General features: G+C 35.7%; 1 protein-coding gene across 9 annotated transcripts in view; it reads right to left on the bottom strand.

Moving 5' to 3' along the window:
- Positions 1-26974, bottom strand: part of NRXN1 (neurexin 1) — a 682451-nt gene that overhangs the window by 15230 nt on the left and 640247 nt on the right. For 6 of the 9 annotated variants that reach the window (XM_008588382.1, XM_008588364.1, XM_008588390.1 and 3 more), the window contains one exon: positions 10362-10440. In XM_008588382.1, the coding sequence (XP_008586604.1) occupies positions 10362-10440 (79 nt within the window). Of the gene's footprint in view, positions 1-10352; positions 10441-26974 lie in introns of all 9 variants that reach the window. The other 3 variants (XM_008588370.1, XM_008588359.1, XM_008588406.1) reach the window with 1 other exon arrangement.

The following is a 26974-nucleotide window of genomic DNA, read 5'->3' as shown; positions in this document are numbered from 1 at the left end:
GCAACACTGAGGGTTGCGATCCGTTGCCGGACATGGAAAAAGACAAAAAAAAAAAAAAAAAAAAAAAGAATAGTTATTATATCTTCTTCCCCACCCCCCACCCCCGGTTTTTTGTGTGTGTGTATGTGGGTGAATTAATTTGTTTATTTTTTAGCTCCCACCAATGAGTGAGAACATGTGGTATTTCTTTTTCTCTGCCTGACTCGTTTCACTCAATATTCGGAACAGCGGTGGTCTGATTACTTTTCCTGGGTCTTCCACACAAGAGGTACTGAATCAGCAGCTGTCCAACAATTAGACAATTCTGCAACACGTACTTCACCATGGCTCAATCAGTTGTGGCAGTGACCACAAAGGACATTATCTCCATGGGGGTGGTTGTATTTGAGAACTTTCCTTTCATGAATGAAGACCTCATGGATTCAGGTGGCAAAATCCGCCATTTACGTTGTGGGGCATGTTGTTTCAGGTCGTTAATTGTGGTGCTGCGTGTGGAGCTCGTTTCTGTTTATCTGTGAAACATTCTACCCTTAATGGATCAGTGCCTGTGGCTCCTGTGTTTGGAGTACATTAAACTTCTGCCTCTTTCAAATTTTTATTATAATATTTTATGTTTTTAGGTGTCATGAAATCAATCATCTAAGACCACTTTTTGGCAATAACTGACAGTGTGGCTTATTATCTTGGAAATAATAACTCTTGATTAGGTTTTAGTGTTTGTCTTCTAAAATTGTTAAGTCAATTCTTTTTTCCCATTTTCCTTTCCTACTCTGCAATTCTATGGTGTATTCTTGCTGAAATCCAGTTTCTACTGCAGGGTTGTGTGCTGGGTCCTAGGTGGACCACTCCTTGACCAGGGGGCCTGCACAGCATCTGCATAAGCCTGGGTCATTCTGTGTCATGGGGCAGTGTACAGTTTTCCTGGTTTAGAACTGGGTCTATTCACTTTGGGTGATCATCTTTATATTCCTGTCATGAAGCTATTGCTGTCTCAATTTTCTTTTGTTGAGAAAAGATCATATTCTTTTTGGTGAAAGTGCAATAGCTAAGGTGAAAGATTAGACAGCTTCCCCTCTGAGCCCATTAGAGGAAGCTTGTCAAGCCTAGCATTAGGAAATATGGAAGACAAGACATCGGTCATGGGGGAGGTTGTGTGGGTGGGTATGCGAGGTACGTCATGCTGCCCAGAGTATTTTCGAGTGTCTGAAGAGGAAGGGCAGGGAGATTATAAGAGGAAGCAGGAAAGTTAATCCTTCCTTCTCTCAAAAGCTCTGTGGGGCAGAGGCCTAAATTTTTTTCTTCCAAAAATAAGATAACAGATGATATGTGCCCTCCTCCCACGATAGCAACCTAAATTTATTCAGTTAAAATACCGCTCTTGTCTAACTAAGTTCATGGTGGTTACTGAGAAAAGTTTTATGTTGATAAAATTTAGAAATGCTTTTAAAAAACTATCCAGATGCCAAAGTGCCAAATACTGACATTTCCTTTCCTTGTTTTGGGATTTATTTCCATTTAGTATAGAGTTTCCTTCTTAGTTAAATTGCTATTACTACTACTACTAATAAAGTTGATTTATATTAAATAAACAAGGTTTACATTAAACAAGGTTTCCATGTGGCAGACTGTGCTAAGGGCTTTACACGCATTGTCTCATTTTTATTAGCACAATAATGTCATGAGTATTTAACATTTTACATGTCATTTTGCAGATGCAAAAAGTCAAGTACACAGAGGTTTAGGGATTTGCTTCTGATTACACAGAAGGCGGCTGAACTGGGATTTGAACTCAGACACTCTGACTTCCCATTTATTCAATGAAAGAAAAGATTTTAGTGTGCTCATAAGATGTGGCAACAACATTAGTACTTCTCTTTATCCTAGATTTTTTTAAAAATGTAATTGATGTTCTCTGGCTGTACTGGCACCTTTAATACTTAATTTTTAACCTGAAAAATTAATAAAGTATTCTTGTCTTTCCTATTTTATTGCAAGTGCCAGGCTTCTTATAACACTCTGTAGGTAGGTAAGGGGCTACTAATGATGAGAATGATCTAATCAACAGGTCAGCGTGTTGAGATGAGACCTATAGACTAAAGCCAAATGTAGAATTGCTGCTCCTTGGTGCACATAAGCCAACAGTGAAAGCACATTGGCTCTTCGTGGAGCCAGCATGCCCTGGAGAGTGGAATTCAGAATATGCTGGCATACCTCTGAGATCATCTGGAAAAATGTAATTAATAACCCCACAGAAAACCAATTTTATTATCAAAACAGGTATTTGACACAAATTACAAGAGAACATGATTTTTTTCTTCCTGGATTTCATGTTTTCATAAGAGAGAGACTTACCCTGTATTTTTCTAAACCTATACTACAGTTCTCTATTCCAGGTTGGTGAATATTTTTAGAGTACAGAAATATATCTCATTGTCTCATTCCAAAGCTCAACAGGGTACATGTCACACTTTAGAAAGGCTCGTATGGTATTTTAGAATTTTCTAATAAGAACTTGTTATTAATGCTTTAAGGCTGGATACATGGAGGCTGCCTAAAACCTTATTCTGTACTCATTACTGAACAGATTTTTCTGTAGGAGGGTTCTGTATTAGCAGCCATCTATTTTCTACAGACTTTCACTCAAATGCTTCATCTAACTCAGCAAACTCACTTACGTTCTAAGTGAGTTAAATTGGCCAATCATATGTTAGCGAAGACATTTTAATAGAGCCTACTCTCTCTAACACCAAAAGGGACTATGCTCATTTTTATTCAAATCAAATCTGTATGCCTTATGAGGGCTCTCACTACAAGGCAGAATACTGCATCCACTGGCACAAAACCAACACTAGTAGCAGGTCCTCCACCTATTATTGAATTTATCATAATTATTTGTTAAACTCTTAGTATGTACCAGACACTCTGCTAAGCATTGTGTATGCATCCTCTATTTTAAATCTCATAATAACTCTATATTTTCTATTTTACAGACTTTTCTATTTTACAGAATTGAGCATCAAAAATACTAAGTAACTCCCCCGAGACCAGGAAAGGGATGTATCTCAGACTAGTTCTATTTGATTCCAAGTACTCACTTCCTGTTGCGTATCACAATTCTTACAAAATGCCATAAAGAGCTTTTGTAAAGTGTTACAAGAATCCATGCCATTATATTAGGTATCGTTAAAAAAAGAAAACAGTCCAAAGGTCAGAGAAGGGTCAAAATAGTTCAGGTTAAATAAAAATTTTTGCATTATAAAAAAAAAAAAAAAAAAAAAAAAAAACTTTTGTTTGTTGTTTTGTTTCCTGCTGATCTCCTGGTAGTAATTAATGTTCATGAAAAAAAAAAAACTGTTTGCTAGGAAAGTTGACCTCAGGTTGATCAAACTACAAGCAGGCTTCTTCTTGTCTCTAAGCCCTGGCCTTCCATTCCTTAAAGCATCTGTAATTCCAAATTCTTTTTCTGCCTCTTTGATATGTAAATATTTTTAAAAGCCCATAGTATTTTATGATTGAGGACTGTTTTAGTTAAGGACCTGGGAGTCATCCCTTCCTTATGTAACCACTAAAGAAGAACACACGCCTGTGTCCCAGTTGCTGTGGGAAGTGCAGGAGCCTAACTTCTGTGGCTCTTTGCACCGAGTTGTAAGACTACCTCCCGCCATGAAGATAGCAGAAAGAGGAAGTTTACTTTCTGTTTGAGTAAAGCCAATTAACAAACACAATGGGCCCCAAATCCCTCCATTTCAGCTCTTAAAATTACTCTTCAGCCTTTATTTTTTCAGTGAGTTGAGCTTAGGCTGAGTTCTGGCCTCCTTCTATTGTCATAGACTTGACTAAATCTTCTTTGCCTTTTTAACTTTGTTCACTGTAATTTTTTTTCTGACATCAGTGCCCTCAGAAAAGTAGGGAAAAAAGGGAGTAAAAATGATATCTCATGACTGTCTTCCATTTTGACCATATACCATTCCTTTTTTCTCCTGTGTTCTGAAGAATTAAATTTATGTGAAAAACAGTGCCTACAGCAGCATGTGGCACTCTGAAAGCCCGAACTCCAGCTGGCTCATCCTGCACCTGAATGGTGAGCTGGACCCTCCTCTCTGATCCAGCCTGGCATGCAGGAGATACTCCAGATGTTCCCCAAAATGGAAAACTCATCACTGCTGTTTTCCTGGCTGCATCTCAAGATCCTCCATTTTAACAGCTATGTGTTGGCTATTATGAGCTAATTAGACTTACTTTTGAATAACTCATGATAAATACCCCCGATTTACATGTAGAACAAAATTATCTTCTAATCAGGCTCTAAACATCTGACCTAATAAGTGATATATACATTCCTTCAAATGACTGTGATTACTTACTTAATGAAAAGATGCACCTTGTTCAATATATATATCTTCATTCCTAATGTGGTTAATGGGATCAGTTCAACAGAAATCCTTTGATCTTTTCTCAAAATAGCACACTGGAAAACTACTCAAAATTGCATGGTAATAGCAGCAAATATAGCTTAATGAATAGTAATACATGTAAAGAAACTTTCACCATCAAATTTAAATCTTTGCATGGAATTATTTAAATGGACATTTTGAAAACTCATCCTATGTGTGTGAGGTGCTCACGTTTTAGAGGAAGAGCCTTCTGCATTCCAAGAAACTAAAAGCCTGCCTTTTTGAAACTAGTGAGCTAAGGAGCTCTCTCATATTACACTACGTAACTTGATCTTTCTGACACTCTTTAGCTGTGAAAATACTTGATAGTTTTGTAAAATAATAAAATACTTTTGTTTGCAAAGAGCTAAGAACAGCGATGAGGACAGAATAAATCTTTACTAAATACTAAGTATTGTTGCTATCTACCATTGTTCATATAATCTGAGTTCTGACCAATGTGGTCCACCTGATGGGCAATCAACAGATGTCCTTTGAGGGTCTGTACTAGTCACCTCATCTCCACCGGTTCAGCTAATGTTTAAGAGATGCCGCAAGAGTAGATGATACTTTCCTCTCCTGTGACTAACCAGATATTTTATTATTCAACACAGCTCTTCTTTTTCTAGCTTGACAAAGGTTTTATTGATTTGAAAGTGGCCCAGCATTCTTTTAGCTACCCCTGCCCGCCTCCCATCCCTGCCCCCCAGAGAATTGACATATTATTCTTGGTATTGTAAACCTAAGAGAGGAAATTGTACTTCCTATAGAGGGCTCCCAGGAAACAGGAAGTGGCTCTGTTCACTTTGTAACACATGACAAATTAGAGTTATTCATCAGGAAGCTCCCACACTAAAGAAAGTCATTATCTTCATTTGTGCTCTCCAATAGCAACACAAAAATCACTTTTTAAAAACTTCTTCAGGAGTTTGAGAAAGGATTCTATTTAGAAGAAAGCTTCCAGACTAAGATGTGCTGACATGATTAAAGGCCATTTTGAAACTTAAGTGGTTTTGCAGTGTTGCCATTTTGTCAATTTACTAAGTGAATCTAAAATGGAATGTTTCAGAGAAATATGTTTTACAAAAATTCATGTTCCTGGGAAAAAAGAAGTCTTGGAAAATATGTGTATTTATATGCTACAAATAGCAATAACAGTAAGCATATGAATAACACATTACAAATAAGGCATTGTTGGACAACATACTTTCCATATTTTAATCCATTTATTCCAACAACCACATCTCTAGGCTAAGAGAAAATCACAGAAGGTGCAAGTTTTTTGAGAAAAAAGTATATAAAAGGTGATCCATCTGTCTAGGCTGCTTACACCAGGCATTTTAGGACAATGGTGGCCTCTGACCTAGCCAGCAATGGCTGCCTCAGGTTTATATCTGTCCACTAAGAATTGGGGTTTAATTAGCCCTCCTGAATTGCACAGTCACCCTTTAATATTCTAAAACACTGTATATACTAATGTGAAGCTATTATCTAATGCTAACTAGGCAGGACAATGTGGCTGGAATCAGGTATAATTGAGTTCCATGTGTTTCCACCTAGGGGGTTGTCCCTGATCTAGTTTTAACATGTACAGGTCCCATCAGGAGGCCTGAGTGGTTTCATCAGTTGCCCATCAATTTTCAGGCAGGGAAAGTAACAGCATTATGTAAAAAGGAAAAAATAGCTTGAATATCCTTTTAATATAATTGAATTGGGAAAAAGAAAAGCTGCCATTTAGGCTCTTCTTTATGCTGGGCATTGCAATAATTGCCTTAAATATATTAATTTTAACTCTTGCAACAACTCTGAAAAAGAAGTGATATTTTAATGACAAAGAGAAAGAAATTAATAATCAGAAAAAAATAACTAAGAATATCATCTAGGGTAGAGTGAAGGATGTCCCTTGTTAGAACAGAATTCGAGATATAATCTCTTAATTTTTGCTCCCAGAGGTTAACAGAGCAGTGAGTATACAGTACTACTCAATTATACTTGATCAATTATGAAACTGACAACACACCAAATATATAACTTCTCTTTTCATTAAGAGTTCTGAGTGGAACCACAAAGTAATTCAAATTTACCAAACAGTTGACAAAAGGTATAATTTACTAGTGCTCAAGAAGATTCTAGATTTTTCCTGTTTGTTCTATCAATGGCTTTAGGAAGGCATCTAAATAATGTGTGAAGCTCATTTTCAGAGAAAATGTTATTTCATGAAGGTAAGGGGAGGTTCAGAGTACTTAGAAAACTTTCATGTGTAAATACTCAGGGAAGGTGAAACACCCAGAAGACTTGGGCAGCCTGTAATAGTAATTGTGCATCTCTTCACAAAGATCTGCTTTCTCTTGCTTTAGGAGTAGCAAACATGCATAGAAGAAAGGTCCATTTTGGAATATTTACCTTAATATGTTACTTTTATAAAAAGTCAGTTTCCCAAAATATGACCTACTTATATCTGAAATGATTTTTATCAAGATACATCTAAAAGTATCCAAAGTCTAACAGCATCAGCAACTACAATTACTGTCCATATTATTTTATATTTGTATTCAAGATAAATTGCAAGCAGGAAAAAGACAATTAAGAAAACCAGTACCTTAAGGAACAAAGACCTGCAAGAAGGGCATCCTACAATGAAACAATATTCAGATTCAAACAGGATAAAAAAATAAACCTCTATTTCAAAAAATAGTTGGCATATCAAAAAAAAACATATAAAACTAAAAATTTCATCAGAAGCTGTCATACAAATGGAACCAATTCTACCAAAAGAGCAACACTGCATGAAGCATTAAAAATGAACATTTAAAAAAAAGCATTGGAGTTGGACAGAAAGAGCCAATGAAGAAGATTTCACTTACAAAATGCAGTGTAGAAAGAGAAAGCATTCATGGCATACACTATAAAGATAGAACAGACAGAGTCACAAGACAAGCTTATGGCTTGTTGTTGGATCATTGTCTTTCAATGATCCCACTGAAAGAATTTGAAGTTCTTGTTTACACAGAAATTGCTGAATTGAAAACTAAGGAGTGAGGAAGGAAACACTGAAGAAGAGGATGAGAAGTTAAATTAGGCTTGGCACAAGAGTAATGAAGTAGCTGTTATTAGGTAGGGTCTGTTGTATCTTGTACATTGGGCAACAGACTTTGGTGCAATGGAGCAGAATTAAAATTACAGAGCAAGTCCATGCAGGGAGCAAGATGAACAGGATTCCTGCTTCATGTAGTTCACCTCCTTGTGGGGAGATGCAAACTATACATGAATGAACTAGGAGCAAATAGATAAGAAAACACAATTCTTTCAGATAATGATAAATTTAGTAAAGAAAATAGAGGCAGGAAGATTATAAGGAGTACAGCTATTAACACTTTCGATCATGTAATAATATTTAACAAAGCAAATAAAAGTCAGGTGAATAAACAGAAGATGACAAAAAGATTATCCCCCCTCTTTCCCTCCTCTTCTCCCTCCATCATGCTGTTCCTAGGTCCAGTGTCCCCAGAGAAAGGAGATACCGTAAGCTAGTCAATAAGGAATGGTTAATAAGACCTGTAAATTAATGGCTAGAAGAACAGAATTGTTTAGCTGAGCTCAAGAAGAGAATAAAAAGTGACAATTTTAAGTGCAATTAGAGTTCTCACCCTGGATTTACTAGGTACCCAAGGTAAGGGCTCTGTATAAAGAGGATGATAGCCTGTACTCAGACAGCAAAGGAGGGATTCAGGCCAGAGGAAATTCAGCAAGTACCGTAATTAGTAAGAACATATAGTTTTCATTACTGTGTTAATACTCTGTAAAATACTGCAAAAATCAACTACCCTTGTCATATAGTTTGGATATGTTGCTCCCCCAAAGCTTATGTTAAAGTCTGATCTTTAATGTGGCAGTGTTGGGAGATGTTTGGGTCATCAGAGTGTTCCCTCATGAATAGATTAATGACATCCCTGGGGAGGGGCTGGTGTATGTGAGTGAGTTCTCACTCTATTAGTTTCCAGGAGAGCTGGTGTTGAAAGGAACCTGGCATCTCTCTCTCTCTCTCTCTCTCTCTCTCTCTCTCTCTCTCTCTCTCTCTCTCTCTTCCTTGCATCATGTGATCTCCTTGCATCTGCTGGCTGCCCTGCCACTTTCCACCATGAGTAGAAGCAGCCTGAGTCCTGTACCAGATGTAGTTGTCCCAGAATCATGAGCTAAATAAGCCTATTTTCTTTATAAATTACCAAGTTTCAGCTATTCTGTTATAGCAACACAAAAATAGACGAATACACACTAAGAAAACACTAATTGGGAAAACAAAATCAACTATACACACACACACACACACACACACACTCCAATGTACAAACACAAGATATTGTTCTATGAACAACTTATGCTGGAGGATCTCAGAGAGAATGAGATGTTTTTTAAAGTGTCCTGGTGTGAGGGATTAACTCAGAAAAACTGGGCATGTGGGCATGGGAGAAATGGGGAAAGGAAATTTCAGGGTCTGAGAAGGCAGAGATTAACTGACAGAAGGACAAAAAAGCAATATATATATATAAAAAAAAAACTAACAGAAAGTAAGAATACCAATGAAAACAAAGGCAGGATCATGGCAAAAGGTCTAGGATGGTTTCACGAAATGACCATGTCTATCTAGACAACCAAGAGGGAACAGTTGTAGAGATCAATGAGCTGAAGGAATTAATGGATGCTCATCAGAGATCTAATAATTGTGTGTGACAGATGATTCTAGGGCCTGTGTTCTTGATTGGTGGGGTAAGGCCAGAGGAAGGGGGATGAGAGCACACCCAGCCTGGGTCTTCCAAGCCCTCTTCTGCTGAGCTTCTGCTCCTTCTGGACACTCAGCAGCTGCTCCCTGAGTGCTACAATCAGTGATATTCAAAAGGACATGCAGAATATGCATCCTGAAACATTTTCTTCTCAAATATCAGAGTGAGTAGATTTACTTTGCAATGGCATTCTTCATGAGAATGCAAGTTAGTCATTTCATTGTGACATGACACTCTCCTGGGGTTCTAGGTGACATCCATAGATGTCACAAGCTAGCAGATAAAGGTTAGGCCATATCTACCTCACTCACTTGGTTAACATAAACAAGAAAATTATTCAATTTTAAAAAACACTGCTTTACAAAGAAAACTAATGGAAATGACCCCTAATACTTGGTATTATGACTATCTGGAATCAAATCCAGGCTATGATTCATTCATTTTCAGGGTCCGCAGACACCACTAAATGGTATAACAACTGTATGGAAACAGTATTTATGTGTTAGTCACATCAGATGAGATGCAAACACATCATAAAGAAGGAGGTGAAATTATGCATCAGCTGGAAGTAAAACACATCAGCTTGAATTTTAGGGAAACACGGCAAGACTCAAATATTTCTCCATTAAATGTATCAAGGACTACCTGCTGTTTGTTTTACTACTGCCATAATACTCTCACTACCAAAATTCAAAAATACATCACTTAAGATAATTTGCTGGTAGAATGAGTAGTGGGGACTCTTTGTCAGTAGAAAGGTCAAATAATTTTCCACAATGCACTGCAATTTTTTAGCTTTGCAATTTTAGTATAAGTGACCCAAGAGAAAGCCCATTACACTGTTACACACAAAAATTATGTTGAAAGCTAATGGGAAGGGAACAGTAAAGTAGCAACCCTGTGTGTTTTCCCCCCACTGCTTTTTCTGAAATACATAATCTTGGTTGATTTTGTTTCTACTTTTTTTTCCAATAAATGTGGGAAAATTTATTCATGTAAAAAGCAAGGACCCTTATCTCACAATGAGCCATTGTATAAAAGGGTAGCCTTCTAGACATAAATTCAAGGCTCTTCAATGGAATATAGCATGCAATAAATATTTACAGTAAAGCCAAGAAAGTAAGAAAAAAAGTCGACTAACCTAACCCACCTGAGCTCGGCTCACAGGGGTCAATGTCCTCATCATCGCTGGGACACTCTGCTGAGGCCACAAGGATGTCATCTGTGGTCTGCAAAAAGAATCAAATACAGTGGATTAATTTAAAGGCTCATAAGAGATCCTTTCTTTGACTCATTGACAAATGAAACATAGTTTGTGTTTCCTCACAGGATGAGAAACCAAATTCAATATTTCCCTTCCCAAAGACATGGAGTTTAAATTTCTGAACTTATTTTCGATACCTTATGGAAGTATCTGCATGTTTTTTAAAACTTGATTACACCTTATTTTACATGAGAACTTAGAAATGGTGATAGCCAACTTGTAGACGCCCAGCTATTCAACTGCAGAGAAGCTGCACACAATAACATACAGAGGTTTAAAACAACCTGGCAGAAACAGATGATTTGAAATTTATGATAGCCCTGGAGTGCTACAATGTACGCATCAGTGGGCTTTATGTAGTCCTTGGGCTTGTTCTAAAAGCAGAACAGCCATAACCGTTTATATTCACGACCAGGTAGTTTGATGAATCTTTGAGATATAGTTTGTCATTATTAAGAAACACAGACTAAGTAGAGAATTAGATATATCTTTCACTGATGCAGAAAAGTGAAGCAAATATAGTCCATGTAAGGTACGTTTTCAATTATGTAGAGCTTTTACACTCAGATTTCATTTTTGTAATGTTCAGATAGCAGGTATTATTTTCCCATTGTCCTTTTCATCATTAAGGTTTCAGAGTAAATGAGAAGTATATTAGTGAGGGGATGAGTGGGAGAGGAGAAAGAGGTGACCGTTTTCTCTGTGACATTCTAGCTGCTTGATTGCACTTTCAGCAAAAAAGATAGCTATCACTGTAATAAAAAACAGTGTGTATAAATCCTAGCAGTTAGTCACGTAATCAACACATTGACAAGCACCAAAGATTATTCTTTACTGCCACTTACAAGCAGCAATAAACTCAGCATAGATATTGCATGGAATTAGTGAAGGTTTACATCAGATTTGGCTAATGCTAAGGCAAAACAGAGAGAATCCAAGGTATAATAAAAAAAAATACCTCTTTACATTTGCTAAGGATTAAGGAGTTTAGAATTGTTTAAATGATACTCAGAACTGCGACACTGATGCAGTCCTAATTGAAAAGCAGAATTAAAATCATATAGGTTCTACTTCAAAACAAAAGCAGAAATATGATATGACATACTTTCATTAAAGGAACAACTAATATTGTCAAAGGTTAAAGTATAAATAAATTTTAAGAAATTTGTAGCATTTTGAAAAATGGAGACAAGGGATGATATACTTTTATGACAAATACTAGGCTTAAAAATCTTTAAAGTGCAGGTCTTCAAGAATAAAAGATTTGTTCAGATGCTAATGCTTCACATGATAACTTTCAATAAAAGACTTTACATAGCATTTTGAGATGGTTTCATATTACTCTGCTGTTAATTCTTCTGAGATGGTTGAAAGAATTTCTGGATGTATTTATTTTGCTGCTGTTTTAAAAGGGGAAGTTTTAAGTATTGGTTTTCTTGAAAGAGTAACTGGTAATGTCAGTGAAAACTATCAGCAATTGGCATAATGGTCATGCAGGTAGCTTTCATTAAAGTGAGCTTTAAAAGGCAAAGACCCACCTCCTTTTGGTATAAGCATATCTTGCAGGATAACATCCAAACTGACTTGATAATGACAAGTTATTGTATTATGTGGGCTGAAAGGTCAACTGCTCCAATTCACCCCAGAGCAGATAATCAGCTTTTTTCTAGGGCCAACTAATGAAAATCTACTTTCATTCTCAACCATAGTGGATACTCTTTCAAATTAGTTACAAAGTTACAAGAGAATTTCTCATTTTCCTTGGGGAATTTTAAATATATCGATGAACTCAATAGAATTATTGCTTTGTTATTTTGTTCTCGATAGTGGGAGAAGGATGTGAATAAATTCTTTAAACCAATGTTCCTCACCTCAGCAGTGATATTGTCCCCTTTCTCCTCCTTCACCTTGGAGGATATTTGGCAGTATCTAGAAATGTTTTAGGTTGTCATAATTGAAGTGGTGGTGCAGGGTCTACTACCACTGGCATCTAGTAGGTAGAAGCCAGGGTTGCTGCTAATCATTCTAAAATATACATGACAGTTCTATCATAACAAAGAAATATCTGACCTAAAAAGACAATAGTGCTGAAGTCGAGAAATACTGCTTTAGAAGTGTAAAAATTGTTCTGTGCCTTATTTTTCTCATCTGCAAAAATGGAGAACATAATAGTACCTATTGTTATAAATACTAAGTCAGTACACAAAAAGTACCTATGACAGGACTACATTGTAAATGTTTACTACAGACTCAATATTATCAACATTGTCCTTAGTATTTCAGAAATGTGGCACCAAGTTAACTTAATCTATTTGCACTACACTTATAAATAATTAATTTTAGATTTTAAACTAAAAGTTGTACAGAGGAATTATTCTCAACTTGAGGTCTCACGTTAGTATTTATATCAAAATACAACAGCTTTATTGGTACGTTGTAGAACGAAGCTTCCATCTATTACTGTCTAGGTTCAAATTCTGACCTAAGGCAAACATCAAATTTAAATAAAGAAGCCTGCTTCTTAAAAGAAATTCATGGGCTACAAACGTGTGACTCAGTGATAGTGTTTCATGCTGAATGAATTATTTAGGCAATACAAGTTAAATTTTGTTTTAAAAGTTGACCTATTTTCTTTTGGAATAATTCCACAGCAAACAGAAAGTGTTAGCATATTCCCAGTGTTACATTTCACAAAACACAGTACCTAAAATAACAAAAGATGTCATATAATAGTACCTCCAATAGCCCTGTTACAGCAGAAAAAAAATCACTGTACAAATATGACCCTTTTGTAAAACTACATTTTAGTTTTTCACGTACTTTTCTTGGCACAATTAACATACATTCTGGATTTTTATATATATTTTTCCTTCAAAAATTAAAAACCAGCAATGGTCTTATGAGTAAAAGACCTCAAATCAGTAAATGCCTGGGCAGGAATCATCATGGTATGAAAAATTGGGAAGTGGCTCAAGTGTAGGACAAAAAATCAAATTTCATTTTGCAGGCTGAATTGACTGAACAATTTTCTAGCCAAAGCTGTGTAATTTAAATTTAGTTCACTGTTTGGAGTTGCCTCTCTGTGACTTGCTGTTGGGAGAGCAGTGGAAAGAAACTCAAATATGTCACATTAATCAACTCTATTCTTTAGTATACTTTTCCCTGATGTTTATAACCTTTTTCAGAAAAGAAACAACCTACTGAAAGAGAATAGTGATCAAGCAAAAGCATTAGTTTTACACAACAGTCCATTTAGATAAGTGTCTCTAACTGTGCATTTAACTACTCACAGGTCAAAGTGCTATGCTGATGTCCCCTAATTCAGAGTGGTCTGTACTTGCACAGGGCAAGTATTTGTTCAAAATGTCTACTAACATTTAGGTCTCCCTACCTTTAGGGTAAAAATGACTTAGCATTCAAGAAATAAAGGCACTGAAACGCAATCCATCATGTTCTGTATATGAGCCCCAACATGTTGTAAAGTTTGGGGAAAATATAATCAGGTCAGAATAAGGGAGAAAGGATATCCTCAATGTATGGTAAGAAGTTAGACCAATTTATTTAATATTTAGAGAGATTAAGGAGAGACCATTGGGTGGATTAGAAACTAGGGAAACTCTGATGTATTTTTATTTGTTTGATTATTTTCACTTAGAATCTTTTTTTTCCCACCTTCATTAACGGTGAATTTGCTGTATATGTGCTTGCTGTCATTTTAAATAACACAGCCCAATTGCATATCCATGTGATAACAAATAGATGAATAGTGCATGGATAAACCTAATATGTAATATTATTATCCCTGCTAAAAACAGCATTCCTAGACTTTATTCCTCATGCTTTGCTGAAGACTGATACATTCCAAAGAAGACACCTACAGGAAAACTTTACCAGAAGGACAAATCTGTTTTGTGAGGAAAAGAGCAAATTTAATCTGTGTAATAGGATGTCCACTGTGAATTAGATGCCCACAAAGAAATAATTTATTCTAAAATTTTAATTGAAACTTTACCTCTAAACACCAATATTTTATCCTGCTATACATCCAAAAATAAAATAAAAGATTGAGTCAAACAATGGTGCTCACTTGTATAACATTAGTTAGCTGAATCTTTCACTGCTATGACTGATATTTAAACTGAATTGAGACAACTGATGGGTTGAGTATAGTGCTAGCTGAAATGTGACATGTTTGATTAATTGACAGGCACTTGTTCTCGTTGATACTTTTCTCTACGCAAAACTACCTTGTAAGAGAGAGAGAGCTTCCATGTCTGGCTTATATAACTGAATCTAATAGTTTCTCCAGAGACGATTTATCACTAAGAAGTTCCTCGAAACGAAAATCTGACAGAATTCAGAATTAGTGTCACAAATTCCCCAAGTAAGGTGCAACCCATTGTACTGATAATCTATGGCACAAGAAGTTTCTAGGAGATGAGAGAAGTCACAATTTTCACCAAAAAACCCCCTGCAAAACAAAACAAAATAATTGTAATGTGTACATATAATTCCCAAACAGTGGTCAATTAGACCAAATCGAATCAATAAAAAATATATCAAATTGGTCATTTTAATTAATCAACAATCTGGTTAAAGGCGCAAAAAAAAAAAAATTAAAGAATTTTTGTAGATCTTATGGTAGTTTCAATTGTCTCAACTGAGTTTTGGTTTTTATCTGTCGATTATTTTTCTTAGTAGATACCATATAAAGATGTCATTCACATGGCTCACTATTTAATAAAAATAAGAATATTAAACTGAGATCAAATATGTGGAAGATAAATTTTAGCTGCAGCACACAACAAAGATAGTGTGGACTAATTAGTCAATAACAAATACAAAGCACCTCATCTGTGTATAAAATTTTCTGGTGGGCATAAAATATGCTCATTACATACTAAGGTATAAATTGTGGTTCTTAACAGCAAATAACTTATTGTTCCTAGTCTGTTCTAAAACAGATGAACAAATCACTCATTAATACAAATAACAATCAAATCAATACAAAAAGCTTATATTTTATGAAATGTAACAATGCTTCCTTATATATTACCTCATTTAATATTCACCAAGAGCATCATTATTCAGAATGCAGGTAGAGGTGCTATACTATCAGTGTTATAGTTGTGTCCGCTAAAATAAAATACCCATTTGTACACTCATTTACCCACTTTGAATGCGTGAGCATTGGCTTTCATAAATATTTAGGGCAAAGCTTAAATATCCCTGAAAACATCCAGCATTCACATTTCTTTAATGTTCTTTCCCAATTGATGCCCTAGCTATTACAAAAAGTGACCATATATCAGCTGTCTGCCTGGGAGAAAGACAGACATGAAAGCCATTAAATTTTCTTCAAAATTTTCTCAGATGTTTAAAATGTATGCAGTGGTTCCAGACAGTTAAAGTGGTTTTGAGTAGAAAAACTCCACCATGGTAGACATCACAAGGCCTACTCAATCTAATATTCATTTTTATGTACACTTGATACTGGTTATCCTAACAGGCAAAATTCAAAGGGAAATACAGGAATGTGGGAATTATGTGACAGAGAATGAATTTTAAGAAAATTATGGGAGAAAGAAGAAAACTAGATTCCTGCCTAATCAAAATAGAACATTGTTTTTGCAAATTTATGCAAAACAGTCAACCTACAAAAAAGAAACCTGGTGTCAGAAAACTTGAAATTAAATTTATGTTTTTAGAAAAAGACAGAATGTCTGTTTTACTATTTCTTGAAGCTGCTGATGATTTCTATGCTCATATTGCATTTCCATTTTTAACCAAGGCAATGCAGGAGGACTGGCCAAAAGCAAAAGTTAAAATGAAGTTTAAACGTTCAGGAAGCCATCACAGTGAGCTGTGCTCTTAGAATCTTACTAATCAGAATTTGTAGATGTAAGACATCCAAAGATTATGGGTAGCAGAGTAGAGGTACTGGAAGGGCAACTACGGGGGTGATCAAATGGGTTTTCCCTCTATTTGTTTTGTTCTCAGGCAAAGCATTTTCTGAAACAATTTTGGCCATTTTCAAATTAAATAAATACTGACAGATATTTACAAATGTAAATCTAGGTTTCTAGCTGTGCCTTTATGAACCTCTAGTCCAACTATGTGACTGAATGGACAAATTAGTCACACAGATTGAACTGAAAATCCTTATTGGTAATGAGGCCAAAACAGATTTTATGATTGTAAAATGCTAATGATGAATAGCTTCATCTAGCATGACTCCAAAATCCAAACTTTCATTGTTGGCATGCAACACATTAGGGAACGGACTCATGTTTTAGTCAAGCAGTACTATATCTTCTTATACTGAGCCAGACCTTAGTGATCATTAGTCTAAGCTTTTCATTTTACATATCAGGAAACTGGAGCTAGAAAATTAAAAGTTTTTGTTTAGACCATAATTATACTGCTAATTAATGGCAAAGTTGTGAGATTATACAGACCCCCAATAGACTGTGATTATCTCTTATCCCAGATGACTTCTACCCATCCATTCATCATCCATCCATCCATCTGAAACTATCTTGTTCTCTAATTTGATGTGGTTTCCAAAGTTACATTTTAAAATAAATTTAAAATAAGTGAAAAGGTGGCAAAAGGAGAGTATTAGATTTTAGATAGGTAACTACTAAAATTGTCAAGAAGAAACACACACATAAAAGAAGACACACATACACAACTATTGAACCATTTGATGTGGCATCACAGTAAGTGACACTAAAAGCGTGAAAAATTAATGTTGGAGTTTAAATTTTTAAAATCCAATTACAAAAATTTAAATATTGACATAACTGCAGTTATTTTGAAACGGAGTCAACCCAGAAAGTTCTTTATTTACTTGTGGCAATCTTTTCTTAAATTGTGTTTTTTTAAAGAACTTAAACACCATACCTTCAGTCACTGTACATAATAGCATAATTAAGTTCCTGGGAACAGAAAGAAAATGTAAATTATTGAATCATTTTTTGCCTTTTCATCCCCTTGACTTAGAATATTGCAAGCTATGCTGGCTACAGAATTAGTTCAATGGCTCTCTGCTCTCTTCTTATAAATTCACTGATAAAAATTCACCCCCCAAAATTCATCCAACTTCCAAGGTCTCTCGTATTAATGACTGTCTTCACAATGTAAGTGCTAAGGATATATTTATCTTTGTCTCTCTTACGCAACTGTCATTAGGGTTTTGTCAAATTATCTCCTATTGCATCTTGGGAATAAATAAATGGAAGTGAACATTTATTAGTAATACTAGTTGTTTCTCCAGAAACAATTTTGATATGCATTCATTGATCAAGTCAGACTTATTTATATAATGACCCTAGAATTGGAGGTTCAAAATCAAAGGTGGGTACAATTATTATGTGTCAATTAAAAATAAAACTTTAAAAAAATCAAAATCAAAGGTATAGAAGGAGTAATACACAGCTAGTTATCCAAAACATTTCTTTGCTACTGGGTGGTACCACAACCAATGTCCTCTTCACTGAACTTTAACATGGGGATGTACGAGAACTTCTATCCCACACAATGCTTGGAGTATGGGAGAGAAGAAACATGGATGTGGCTGGAAATGATGATGACGTAGTGAACAGAGAATTTGTTTTCTGATTTTAATTTTGTCCATGAGTTGAATACATGCAAGGTTTTATATTGAGCTCCCCCAAATAAGACAATATCTGAGCAGCACCTCCATGAATGTTATCTATCAAGAAGTGATTGACAGTAAATTTTATCTGCCTCGATGTTAGTTTGTTCATTCTTAGAGCAATAAATCTTTGCTGATTCTAGTTAAACTGGAGCTCTAAGTTTCTAGACTTTACTTTGTTCCTTATGAGGCACACTTTGGTTCATTAATACATATAATTGTGTACTGCATAACGACATTTTGGTCAAGGATGAACTGCATATACAGCAGTGGTCCCATAAGATTATAATGGAGCTGACAAATTCCTATCACCTAGTGATGTCCTAGCCTTTGTAAGATTGTAGTGCAACACATTACTAACACAGGAGCAATGGGCTATATGATATAACCTAAGTATTTAGTAGGCTACGTCACCTAGGTTTATGTAAGTACATTCTATGGTGTTTGCACGATGATGAAATAGCCTTACAATACATTTCCCACAATGTATCCCCATCATTAAATGATGCTTGACTGTACTAGTCCAGAAGTAAGTCTCAGTTCTGGCTCTCATAAGCAATATGTGTCATTTTGGACTAGTTTTTGTGTTCTAAACAGTGTATGTAAAAATATATTTACTACACATGTGAATACATATGTATATGTAATCATTTATATATGTGAATCATAATAACTTCTGAATCTCATAAGAATGTTATGGGAATCAAATTTGATATGTGTGAAAACACTTTGGAAAGTATGAAAGTGCCCACAATGCAGTGTTTATGTAAGTTATTATTACAATTCATAAGGAATTATTTTTGTTTTTCACATGACAATATAAAGAACAATTCTGAGGAGTGCTTAAAGAGGGCAGGCAAGTATCCACTTAGCTGAATAAATTTCATTTTCATGTCCTGAAATCCTCTTGCCCCCTCAGTTGAACAGAGTTTGTATCTCTCACTCCAACTGGCCCCTCACATAAATGCTGCTCTTCTGGTGCCGCTTCCTTTTATCCCAGGATTGGATTTATTTCAGCACTGCTATTTAGGACATAAGTGTGAATTTCACTGGTAACCTACAAGATAGGCAGTACCAACCCACTCCAGACATTGTGATTCCCTCCTCTCCAGGCCAGATCCCCTAGAGCACAGACTCAAGGATGCTTGAGCTCTAAATTCTAAGTTCTTCTCATTAGTTTGTGACAACCTGATTTATCTTATCTCTGCATCCAGAGTTTACTGCTAATTCATGCCTTATTATATCTGCAGCATATAAATGAACAGATAAACAGGAAAAAAACAGATCATTTAGCAAACATTGCTAATTAAAGAAGAGAAAGAGAGACACTGATTTTCTAAGTGTGATCCATGTATCAAAATACTCCTTATTCCAATGGTTATACTGTAGTTATAACATGGCATTGCATATGGTATGTCTGCTATATTGATTGTTAATATGCTAATAACTCTTATGACACTGAGCAATATTTTCTTAGTGCATTAAAACAGTAGAGGTATTTGCCTTTTCAAATTATCTTAAAATAAAATTTTGAGAGCTGCTTAGATGTACGTTTTATTTTATTCTCTATACTTCTTGAGGCAGAATTTATTTTTATGTTTTATGCTCCCACAGTATCTATCACAGAAGTTCAACAGAGTTGATTTAAAGTGTCATCACTACTCAAAATCTGCCTTATATTTTTCAAGCATTAGCATAAATAAAAGCATTTTATTAAAATAATTGTGATTATGAAAAAATAACATATTGTGAAGACAGAATTAATATGGTTAAGAGTAAGAGATTCATTTTGACTTCAAAAATAGAAGATAAATATAATACATGACACTTGAATTTGTTAGAATCATCACATTTCAAATAATCTTATTCTTGATGGTTATCTACGCTAAGCTCACTACATCTTTTTTCATGACAAAGTATGTTTGTCACAATTGTTTATTTGTAACAGCTCATTAAATCTCAAAATAAGAGTGAGCAAGTATAGACTATTTTCCACAACTCCTAAGAGTGGGAGATGAGAATTGTGGCAAAATCACACTTCTTCAAAGATTGTATCTGACTTATAACATATCTAGAAGTGACAATGAAACTTTATAACTGGTTTCTACATTATACCCCATGGCTGGAAATTATGGTAGTGAAATAGCAAAAAGTGACATTATCTTTAACTGAAAGAGAGATTGACTGAAGGTTAGAAGGAAGGAAAAGCTAAAAATGTCTTGCAATAAGTTGATCTGCCTGCTTTTATGAAGCTTTCCTGTCCTTTGAGAAAGTAATAAGACAAAGCCAACTTTGCAGAAAGGACTGAGAAAAAATAGTTAATTATTATGCTGGTTTTATTTTTCCCCTGTATTATATCCCCCAACTCTCTTGCAACAGTTTTACATTATAAGTACTTTTATTTAATTGCAAGGAAACTATGTCTTTACAATGTTTTCCTTCCAAATCTAAATACAGGATGAAAGTTTTATCTTCTTCCTGAAATAAACTGCATAAAGATTAGGACTGGCTGACAGCAACCATCAAATTCAGACCAAGAAATAAGTGTAAGGCTGAATGCACTCATAAAATTTAAATCTGTTGATTCTTCTATGCATTAACACATTCATTAATTCATTCATCTGTTCTCAACCATTTGTTGAATACTTTTGATTAATAAAGAGTCATACAGGGGAGAAATAAAAAAATATGATGTGCTGACTCAGAATATTTACAGTATAGTGGTAGGACATGCAGTCCAATTTCTTTTGAGTTTGAGGATGTCATTTATCATTTTATGAATTAGTTAATTAATCTTTTACATATCTATTAAAGATTTACACTGTATATTCAAGGTTGTATCCCAAGCGCCTGGCACAGTACCTAGCATACAGGAGACAGATATTTGGCCAATGAATCAGAAATTATTCCAGGCAGTATAATAGGGAAACATGATTTAACAGGGAAAATAAATTCAACATTTGAAATAACTTTATCATATTAGACAAAATAAAAGCACCTGCGAATTTTAAAAAAATATTTCCGGATTTGGGGAATGGACAGAACCAGAGCTGCTCCACATTCTTGATCCTTGATCCATTAATTAATTGGAAAAGGTATCCATTTAAAAAGCAAGAAGCATGGTCACGTTACCTTCTTTGGAAAATGTGACTGCTCCCATTCATTCTTAAGGAATTGGTACTCTACAATAAGTGGTGCTAATATTTACCTTCCTTCTTTTTCCTTGCTTTTCACTTTTGTCCTTTCCTATTTAGTTTGTGTTGTCTCAATTCCCAGTGGAACTATCTCAGGAGGAAAGAGGATGTCACACAACAAGAAAAGTCCAAAGAACAAATGTTGTTTGACTCTAACCAAAACACTGCAGTGCCTTGGGCCCACCTGCAAAATTAGGGGGTGGAATTACAGGCTTTCTTCCAGTTATTATTATAGGATTCTATAAGTCAAAGAAATCTGGAAATATTTCTATGAGAAGAAATTTGCGACATAAGAGATAGTCTTTTTTGCTCTGCTAGAATACTTCTTGGCACAAGGAAGGTGCTCTATGTGTAATTGTTGATTTAATTTGAGATATCATAAGCCCTGACATTTGACTTCTAGTTCTCCAGCTTAAATTACCAAACTGCCTACATTCTATTATGATAATTTGCCATATAATCATGAATAGAGGTGTGTGGGGGGGGGGAATTGGCAGCTTTTCACAGTTCTTAAAGGTAATTCCTAAGAGAGGTGGTTTGGGATTGGTGAAATTGAGATTAAATGCTAAGTGACCAGACTTCGCTGATTTGAATTGCAAAGGAGAACTTCAGGTACTTGACAAATCAAGGCTCTCTAAGAGCAGAAGTTTGCTCTTTCCACCACTGAGCGTGGAACAAACATGGGTGTTGGAGCTGAACAGACTGGACTTAAATTCCAGCTGCCACTTAATAGCTGTGTGACTCTGGGCAACTTTCCTAACTTTTCTAGACTTCTTCCTATGTAAAAGTAAAGTTATTTACACCTATTTTGCAGGAGTATTAAGAGTATTAAATTATCTAGGGCTAGACAGGCATACTGTCTATCAGAGTAGCTGGTGCATGGAAGATATTATTGAGAATATTTATTCCATAGACATAACTGGCTCTTAAAATGAATGGCTCTGTACACCTTTTCACTTGTTCAGACTGCAACGTTGAAAGAAAAGTTTATTCCTAGCGCTGGACTCCCTAGATCTTTAAACACAGACACTCCCTTCACAAAGAAAGTGCAATTTCCTGACTTAAACTCACACTTCCATGTTTAAGCATTCTATAAACAAAGCAAATTATATATTTGATAAGAAAGCACTTTTAAAAACACCTTTAAAAAAATCACATTATCAATGTGTTGAAAATGCAAGGAGCTTCTCTTCTCTCGGGCATCACAATGTAACCAAGCATCCATCAAATTGTATTTGGAGGATCTTTAAGTTATCTGTTCCAGCTCCCTCATAGTTAAAGAGAGGTAAGCCCTGCATTGTCAGGGTCAGGTATGGGTCAGGTATGCAGCATCAAATCACTGCACCACTCACTGCTGGACTCAGGAGTGGATCCTGGCCTCTCGCTCTCCATCCATTTGTGTCTTACTTCTTTTATCACTGGCAGTTTCATGTTAGTGTATGGGGAAGATAAAAAAGTGGCAGGAATTATTTACTATTTTCACAAGTTTCTCTTATCTGATTTGCCTTTTTCAATTCTGCCCCATGTTTTATTGAAATTTTAAGCAAGACCTTTGAAAAATACTAGGGAGTGGTGCCTACCATCACTTATCACTCAGCAGGCAGTGCAAAAGTCTATTAAGGACCAAGTGAAGAATGCACATGGAGAAAGCCAGGAAGGAGTTTTGCTAATTGTCTTCTACCGAGAATGAGGAGTTTCATTAGAAAACCTACTTCTGTGCACACATTTCATTAGATAGCATCTGTCGCTGACCTGTTCCCAAAGGCATTTGAGTGTTTTATTTAGTTATGCCATTTTCTAATGACCTCTTCTTTGACCACTATTCACACATTTGGGGAAGGAGGGCATTAAAATGTTGTGGTAAGTAAAGATCATATGTAAAACAGTTGGATCTCTAAGCAATTAACCACATCTTCTCTTGGATAGCTTTTCTCTCTCCAGCCTTATATTTACAATTTGTCCCACTCAATTCTGACATTTCCTTGCAGTTACTGTCATACTTTTGCCATCTGGATGTGTCCTTTTCCTTCCCTGCACACCTCTGCAATCCCTACCTGCCCTCTTCCCTTCATTCTCATTACTGAAATGCCCACTCATAAAGGACAAAAAACAAGTCTAGTTGCAAGAAATATGCCATCTGTTATCACAAGTACTTCTAAAACCAGAAATTTGAAAGTGTAGCCTGTTAAACAAAGTTTAAAAGAAAAGCACTTTTTGGTGATTTGGTATCATTGTTATGAGCATTAGTATTGGCAATACAAGTAGTGATCTCAGATTCAGAGCATCACAGCCCCTGCTCCATAGGTCCCCAAACTACCCTTTTTCTTTTAGACTATGCAAGCTCTAATGTTTTTCTCTTTTGTCAGGCTTTAGAGACCCCCTCTCCTTTCCAGTTTGCTACTTCAGATCTGTTTTGAGCTGGAAATCCAGATAATCAAGGTTCTCTATCTTGAGAAATGATGAATTGGCTATAAGGGAAAGAGTTTCAGAGAGGCGGTCTAATGAGAAAGTCTGGGTGCTTTAGAGCACACAGTCAATGCTGATGGCTTAAAATACACAAAACCTGGTACCTTCTTCCAAATGCAAATTTGCTCATGAAGGTAGTACATTTTATTGTGATTCTACCAGTAATATGTTCACTATGATCATTTTTAAATAGGCTTTTTAAAAAAAAAAAAAACTTCATTGACTCCCAGAAACCTTACTGAGACTAGATTCTAAATATCTAAATTTCTATTTTCCCTGTCAGGCTGAGTCACAGACCCTTCAAACCCATTGTGCAGGTTGGGTCACAGACTCTTCATATGCAGACTGGGTCGCAGACCCCTCATATGTAGGTCACAAGCTAGGTAGTTCAAAAATGTCCTGGGAGCCATTGGCAAGGTTGACATGCTTTATTTGGATGCAAGCTCAGCCCCAGCCTCGTCAGCAGCAACAGCAGCTTACAGCAGATCCAGTGTCAGACCACTCATGGCCTCCTGTGGATGTCCCAGGGCCTCTGTGGATCAGAGCTGTTTGTTCTTTATACTTAAGACAGATAATCCAGGGACACCTGGGTGCGAGTCAGATAACCAAGGAACACCTGGGTGCCCATGCACAGTCAACATATTTACATCAAACAGCCTAGGTCATGCTGGGCAAGATTTTGAACAGCTGAGGGAGCCTGACCATTTTCATTTTCCTTACACAAGATCTAGTCAAACAGAAGCCAAGCCTCCTTTTGTGTTCCACTGGGAGAGAAATGGAGACAAAGCAATGGAAAAAGAAAAGTGGCTGCCCTACTATCTTTGACCACCTTGTTATCTGAAAAACTGGAAGGTACATAGGTTTATAATTATGGATAGAACGTGATGCAGCAATGCAGGGGTCCAGCTATATTCATCCAGAATGTGATTCACCCAGTGTACCCTGTGTAGAGGGAGAGATGCTTTCTATGGTAGCCTCTTTATTGATTTCCTCAGACTAGCTCTTTGTTTCACAAATTGGAGTCCTGCTACTAGTTATGGGATCTTGTAATGCTGCTCCCCAGTGATTTGGTGCATGGTAATTGGAACCAGATTCACTGAAGTTTAAATGTGAGCTCTACCACTTGCAGCTGCTATAACTTGTGTGATTTATTTAACCTCTCATTTGTAAAATGTAAGGGACATTATCAATCCTTGCAGTGTAGTTTAAAGAATTAAGAAAATCATGATAAATGACATGCTTAACACCATTCCTGGTACAGAATAAACACACAAAAAATCTTGCTTATTATCACCTTTAATATTATTTTACAAGACATGCTCATATGTTAACTTCTAGCATGTCAGGAGGTAACATGTTTCTTATTTAAAGTGGGCAAAACCCAATATTCTAATAACAACAAGAAGCAGACGATTCACATTTGCCCTTGTCTAGAATATTGTGAAGTAGGAGGGGGGAAAAGCCAAATATTTCATGAAGAATGCAAATATACTTTTTTCCTGAATGTTCTATTTTGCTTTTCAACTTCTAAACTACACTTTATTTCAAAATATACTCCCAATCATTCCAAAGCATTTTTCGATTTGAAAAGCCTTCTTTTTTATTTCATAATAAGCTAACTGCAGGTGCAAACTCAAGGGAGACAGACCTTGGAAATTTTATGTATGTTGCTATGGCAATGGTTTGCAAGAATGTCTATGAGTTTCATCTTAGCTCTCAAGCATTCAACCGAGTTCATATGTGGAGGTTCGAACCACTAGGCACACAGTGTTTTCTATTCATTGTCTTGAAAGGTTTGGAAATAACTGTCTCTGTTGCTTATAGCAACCAGAAACCACAAAATACCATTTATTTATTTATTTATGCAAATATAGAGGTCTAGTCATTCATTATCTGCTCTTTGTTGGCTAATCGCACCAGTTCGGCTGCTCTAAGAGAAGCTATATTCATATACATAAATTCAACAATAATTATTTTCACTATTGTTGCAAACACAGAGTTGAACTCCCAGTATGTAATAGCTGTAAAAATTTTCTGTTCAATTTCATAATAATTTCCTCATTCAAAATTTACATATCTTTCAAGAAGCCTGATACTTATTTACGGATGTTGTATTAAAGCAAATTCTCATGCCCATGAATTGTGGAGTATCTTTTAAAAAGGGTCCCATCCTATAGTACAGGAAAAGAAGTAAAATTATGCAATTTTAGTCATTAAATCACCCCCCCCCCAAAAAAAAGCACCAGTACTACCACCAACAACAAAAAGATATGCAAAGGACATTATTTTATCTTATTTGAACTAATACCATCTCAATTGTTAAGTGATTCACTTAATGCTTCTAAATTCCAAAACCTGCACAATGGACTCATGATTCATTGACAATAAAGATGATAATTCTTGACAAAAACATTCTTTTTCCCATAAATGGAAACCACAGAACACTGAAATTAGAAACTTTTAAAGCTGTCCATTTGGTACAGGAAATAATTATAAACAAATTGTCTTCAAGTTACAAGGCTTTTTCCAATTAAAATTAGTACTACACAAACTAAATCAATATTTTAAAAAAACATTCATTTAACAGCAAGAAGAAGCTGGACTTCTAAGGGTGTATATTCTTCAGTTCTCCTAGCAAAAATTTTGCTGCAAATGCTTCATCATGGTACAAAGTGCCCTACATAAAATGAGGCCACAGGGGACCTCACTATCTCCCACAGTTGGTTACTGACAAAACCCTTCACAAAAGTGTTATTAGCTACCAAGCCCTGGCAGTTATTTAAAATCCACTTTGCTGCTTTAACTTTGACCCATCTTCCAAAACATACACATTATTATTCTCCATCCCCACATTCCTTGCTTTCACAGATTGTTGATGTATTTAAAAACTTTAGTAGTGCTCCCTTTCCCCTTCCACCCATTCTAAAAAGCCTACAGGAAGACTGGAATTAAACAAATGAGAAAACAATAATTAGCAATGCTAACTGTCAGGTGGATCTAAAAAGAATAAAAACCTGGGAAACACAACAATCAGCAGTTTCAAGCTCTAACAAGAGTGTGCACTGAGCTCCCATTTATTTTAAACAAAAATAGATTAGGCCTTTAGAAAAATATTCACTGAAATATCTATGGAAATGGAGAAAATTAACTAATGGGTCTTTTACACCTCTAATTTCTAT

Source organism: Galeopterus variegatus, unplaced genomic scaffold (genome assembly GCF_000696425.1).
Source record: "Galeopterus variegatus unplaced genomic scaffold, G_variegatus-3.0.2 Scaffold125, whole genome shotgun sequence".
Taxonomy (NCBI): Eukaryota; Metazoa; Chordata; class Mammalia; order Dermoptera; family Cynocephalidae; genus Galeopterus; species Galeopterus variegatus.
This window is presented reverse-complemented; position numbering and strand designations above follow the sequence as displayed.